The 5,873-nt window shown below is 41.3% G+C and overlaps 1 protein-coding gene across 1 annotated transcript; it reads left to right on the top strand.

Moving 5' to 3' along the window:
* The first annotated feature begins 2,547 nt into the window (after window positions 1-2,547).
* LOC101853275 (glycine-rich RNA-binding protein 3, mitochondrial-like) lies at window positions 2,548-5,756 on the top strand. Its single transcript, XM_005111752.3, has 3 exons — window positions 2,548-2,772; window positions 3,795-4,074; window positions 5,634-5,756. Coding segments are annotated over exons 1-3 (492 nt in total). The 5' UTR covers window positions 2,548-2,562; the 3' UTR covers window positions 5,636-5,756.
* Window positions 5,757-5,873: the final 117 nt, after the last annotated feature.

Raw genomic sequence — 5,873 nt, 5'->3', positions numbered from 1 at the left:
GGCCCATCGGGTAGTCAGGGTTAGCCAAATTGAGGGCGCAAAGAGGCCATAGTGGCACAAATCGATCGACACGATCAGTGACCTACAAAAATAAAAACATTTGTTTTCTGGCGTGAGAATCGCGCCATCGAGTGGTTTGCAGCCAATCACAACAAGCCTGAGTCACGTGTCCATTTTGGCCCTTGAATTCATTAAGTAGGTAGTCTGGGAATTCCCGGTTTCGGTCTCACGCCTTTGGCCGTCTTCTCACTTCTCACAGCGGATTTGGAGCGCTCATAGGCCTAGAGGAAGAGGGTGACGAATTAGAAGAACGAGGAGGAGCACTACAGAGGGAGGGTGGTGAGAGTGACAGGGAGGGAGAGAGATAAGTTGAGAAATATATGAAGAGACCTAGATCTAGCAATGTTTACATAGCTTGATCTAGATCTAGGTCTCTGGTATGGGAAGTGAGAAATAGACAAGAAAGGAGAGAAACACTAAAGCAAGTTAGCAAGCAAGCAACCGTGCAAGCACACACACACACACACACACACACACACACACATACACACACACACACAGAGAGAGAGAGAGAGAGAGAGAGAGAGAGAGAGAGAGAGAGAGAGAGAGAGGGATTGCAGGAAGTCCGAGAGTACGGTAGGCATATGTAATGTATTCATGGGTCAAAGGTCCAGCCAATCGTAGCCCGGTTTACGCCCTCTGTGTAGTCGCATGTAGGTCAAAGGTTTCTTTACTAAAAATTCCAGGTCGTCGGGTACAATCGCGGCGGGGCTGTAGTGTGCACTGAAACCCAGACACAATCGGCCCGACCAGACCCGATACGATCGCGTATGAGGGCACCCCCTAAAAGCCGTGCACTGCGATCTTCGTCAATCCCAATTATGGAAGCACAGTTGCTCAACCAACGTGACGCTCATAAAATTCACGTGAAAGTAGTTGTCAGATTGATCTCTACCCCCATACCCCCATCCCGCACTCCCCACCCAAAGAGAAAAGCACCCCACCCCCACATACACACACACACACACACACACACACACACACACACACACACACACACACATACACACTCACCTATGAGCAGATCTCTGTCCAAATCATTCTATATGTCAAGACGACTGATAAGATGCAATTTATTTCCACTTTTACACATTATACAAAATGAGGAAGTCTGGGTCGTAAAAAGAAAGTGGATAGCTGCAAGCAGTATTTAGAGCCACAGGACCGTGGGAAAAGTAGCGATGATGAATGTATATTGGAAACAATGCCCAACACATTTTCCAAATTCTTGCCTCTGGGATTTGTCATGTCACAAGTGAGGGTATCCAAGGCCTACTACTACTACTACTACTACTACTGCTACTACTACTACTACTACTACTACTACTACTACTACTACTACTACTACTACTTAATTATACAACTACTACTGCTGCTACTACCACTACAACTACTACTACTACTACTACTACTTCTACTACTACTACTACTACTACTACTATTACCACTGCTACTACTACTACTACTGACACTACTTCTACTACTACTACTACTACTACTACTACTACTACTACTACTACTACTACTACTGCGTACTTCTCTTAGAGTAAATGAGAGAGAGAGAGAAAAAGAGAGAGAGAGAGAGAGAGAGAGAGAGAGAGAGAGAGAGAGAGAAAGAAAGTGCGAGAGAGACAGAGAGAGACAGCGAGACAGAGAGTCGGAGACAAAGAGAAAGAGAGAGAGATTTTGAATATCATCATCACAACATCATCATCATCATCTTCTCCATAATTTTACTAATAATGATTTTTATTACTGCTACTACTACTACTACTACTACTACTACTACTACTACTACTACTACTACTACTACAAACATTACTATTACTGCTGCTATTACTACTATTTATTTCCCTTAGAATGAGAGAGAGAGAGAGAGAGAGAGAGAGAGAGAGAGAGAGAGAGAGAGAGAGAGAGAGAGAGAGATAGGGGGTTTGGGGACAGAGAGAGATATAGAGAGAGAACAGAGGTGAAATAGATAACGAGAGAAAGAGAGTGAGGAGGATACAACGGATCAGATTTCGACCCAAAGATACATCCTCTATTGACCCAATCCCACCCCAAATCGCTAAATGTGTATTCTTTTTTTTAAAGAAATTTTGATTCATGAAGTAGAAATTATTATTCAAGAACGATAATTTGGCGCTTTTAAGGACAAGCAGGCTAACCCAGATTTCGGAGGTTTCCAGAAGCTTTGACCTACACCAAAAGTGGGCATTTCCCTACCTATAGGAGAAGTTTGGTTTCAAACTTGAGTATATTGGTTTGGTTATAGAGACAACTCTCCGTTTTTTAAAGAAACTGAACTTGGGACAAAAACTTTACCGTCGATTTTCTCAAAACAGCTTTTTCGGGATAGCCTTCTTGTGCTTAAAAGCGAGTAAATAATCTGCGAAAAAATCCATCAAAATTAAACTGAAACCCCAAACTTCCGCGTGCATCAGTGTAACGTGCAATTACTTTCACCACTATCTACGACCGGCCGTCTCATCATTCATAGTTATGCGAGCAAACATATCATGTGATTTCCCGGATTGCGTCATATCTCGTCACCCTTTCCCTGGTTGCACGTTCGCCCTACTACGTCGAAGTGACCAGGAACGACTCACCTGGGGTGTATATATAGTCCGAGATGACCACACACTGGACATCACTCTTCACTCAGACCACGGTCAAGCCTTCCAAGTCTCCACGATCACCCTACCAGTCCAGGTGAACGAAATACATTTTTCATTTTATTTATTTATTTATGTATTTATTTATTTATTTATTTATTTATTTATTTGCCAAGTTTTTAAACGCTTCGCAGCAACACAAATCTCGTTTAGTTTACAGAAGGAGGAAATGAGATTTTCATCTGAACTGTAAATACGTAGTCCTTGTAGTTCCTAATGTATCAAACAGTCATTTAATAGAGCACACAAATGTTGTATAGTTCTCATTCATGTATCGTTCTAATCACAGTTGAATTTAGGTCCATTTTCTGTTTTGAAGCAATTTCTCTATTAATCAAAGCCCTGCCCTCGGAACGCTAATCATGATGTAAGAGGGAAGAGTTTAATACCTTATATACGATATCTACGCATAATTTGGAGATTACTTATTAGTCATATTTTTACATTCGTTTCCAGAAGCATAAGCAGTAACCCCCGGGGGAGGGGAAGGGTTGTTCTTTCAAACATGGCGTCCCCTGTTACCCTCTTTTAATACAACAACCTAGTAGCTGCATAGGCAACGAACTAGTTCTTCACTTTACAAACCGTTTAACAGAACCACTCATAATCATTAGGCATGTGAAAAAGGAAACACTAGAAACGCCTGCTCCTGATTACATTTAATTTACGGTATCCCTAATCTGAGTATCGCTTTTGCTACAGTTTCTTCTTCATTCCTTTCATTTGAATCTTGTCATTGGATAAAAGCTGAACTTCAAAAGAGTTTTCGCTGGCTGGGTGCAAGAACCCTACAAGTGACACTTTGCAAATTGGCACTTGTAGGGTTCTTGCACCCAGCCAGCGAGTGTATATAATCATAATATTAATTTTATTTTTAATGTGCTGTTTCCCATGAACATACTTAAATGTAGACCCTGTGATACAGGTATTCTTACCCACAAGCTTTACCCCGCCCTCTTCTTTTCAGTCACACCCCATTCCGTCTATCAAATTCTCACATTATTCGTCGTCTGTCATCTATTTGCGAAGGTATAATCGTATTTTTTCTCTTCCCTCCAGCTTCCCACCTCATCAGCAATGGCCTCTTTCACCTCCCTCTGCCTGGTCGTCCTCGTCGCCTCATGCCTTGTGGCTGACACTCTGGCCTTGGGCTACGGTCTAGGAATGAAGGGAATGTACGGAGGTCTGGGAATGTACGGAGGCATGGGAATGTACGGAGGTATGGGCATGTACGGAGGTATGGGGATGTACGGTATGGGAATGCCCTTCTACGGCGGATACGGCTACGGAATGGGATTCCCCATGATGGGAGGTCTCGGCATGTACGGAAAATATTACTGTAAGTACTGCAACATTCCAGTCATTATGTGTGGTTATGAATTATACATTGGAAAGTACTTTCATAATACAAACCCAAGAAATGGGAAGAGAGAAACAAAGGGGAGAAGGGAGACAGTTAGAGGGAGCTTGGGAGACAGTTAGAGGGAGCTGGGAGACAGTTAGAGGGAGCTTGGGAGACAGTTAGAGGGAGAAGGGAGACAGTTAGAGGGAGCTTGGGAGACATAGCAGAAGCCAGATAGAAAGAAAGGCAAGGAGAAAGAAAGTGTTACAATAGATAAAGTGAGAGAGAGAAAGGAAGAGAGAGAGAGAGAGAGATAGAGAAAGAGAGAGATATATATATATAGAGAGAGAAAGAGAGATAGATAGATAGAGAGAGAGAAAGGGGCACTAAGAGAGAAAAAGAGAAAGAGATATGATGAAAGCATTTTGCCAATTTATTTTAATGATCAATTCTGTTTCGTATAAGAAGGTACTCAAGCAATATAATTAATTTAGAGCACAAACAAACATAATTTACACTTCAGTTGTACCAAAGAGTCTACATAACAAGAGGGGCCACTTCTCTCTTTGAGCCAATTACAAAAAGTGTCCTCAAAATTCGGTGGCGCCCTCTTCGCAAAAGCGCACATTTGCGAACAGAGTTATCCTACTTGAGTTTTAAAAAATCAAAGTGAAACTAGCAAGTTTTTGAATGAATTTCGGAAGAACGCTTTTTTTTAATGGTTACGCTGACAAAAAACCTCTTCCGGAGGAAAGGGTGATTGTCTTCTTCGTTTAATTTGACTTTAGAATGAAAGGCGAGAGGTCATTAAAATAATAAAATCCTAAAACTCCGCACTGAACGTACCCGAACTGCTGATGAACAGCAGTCGATCTGCGCACGCAAGGAGGTGCTATTCCTATTCTTCTTCTGGGAAAACGAAAGAGAGCTTCAAAACAGACTGCAGCGCTATCTGAAGCAAAGAGCGAATTTCCTGCGGACACTTTTTTGGCTGATTGGACCATCTTGTTATTTACTATCTTTGGTTGTACCTAGTGTCCCTTAAAGCATTAAGAACAATCGGTAACAACAACAAGAATGAAACAAGAAATGTCGTCCATCTCAAACTAACGACAATACCAAAAACATAGGAAGAAAAAACCCAACAACAACAAACAATAGAAATAATAACCATTTACTATGACATTATTATTATTATTATTACTCATGATTTTAGTTGGTAAAGTAATCAATTTTACTTGCATTTACTCAACAGAATTGTCTTAATAATTGCATACTCTATGGATTCTACAACTATTATGTTACATCAGCTGTCATTTCAAACAAAGTCAATCTTTCCGCTAGGAAGCTATAATAATATAAAAACCTCTCAGCCTGGGTTGGCCCTGACAGGCACGGTCGGAATCCCGCCTCCCAAGTGATCTAAAAAAAGACTGTTACTTGATTTGGAGGGGGGGGGGGGAGAGAGAGACAAGGAGGGGCGTTCAAACAACTTACGAGTAGACATTATTTCCAAAATAATCCTTCCCTAACACAAATCTATGTCTATATTTCAGAATCCCAGTGCGACGATTTGGGGCGTGAGCGGCGTGAAGAGTGTGTCTGTCAGAGTGATTTGTTTGTTTGTCAGAATGTTTTGTTCCTTGTATGTTCAATAAAAATTAGTAAAATATTCACAACAGTCCTTGTCGTTAGTATTATTGACATTTTTAAATTGCTTTATAATCAGTTTGGATTTCTAAATTCTCTGCTATCCTCAGTCTCTCTCTCTCTCTCTCTCTCTCTCTCTCTCTCTC

This window comes from Aplysia californica, unplaced genomic scaffold (genome assembly GCF_000002075.1).
Source record: "Aplysia californica isolate F4 #8 unplaced genomic scaffold, AplCal3.0 scaffold01114, whole genome shotgun sequence".
NCBI classification, from domain to species: Eukaryota; Metazoa; Mollusca; class Gastropoda; order Aplysiida; family Aplysiidae; genus Aplysia; species Aplysia californica.
This window is presented reverse-complemented; position numbering and strand designations above follow the sequence as displayed.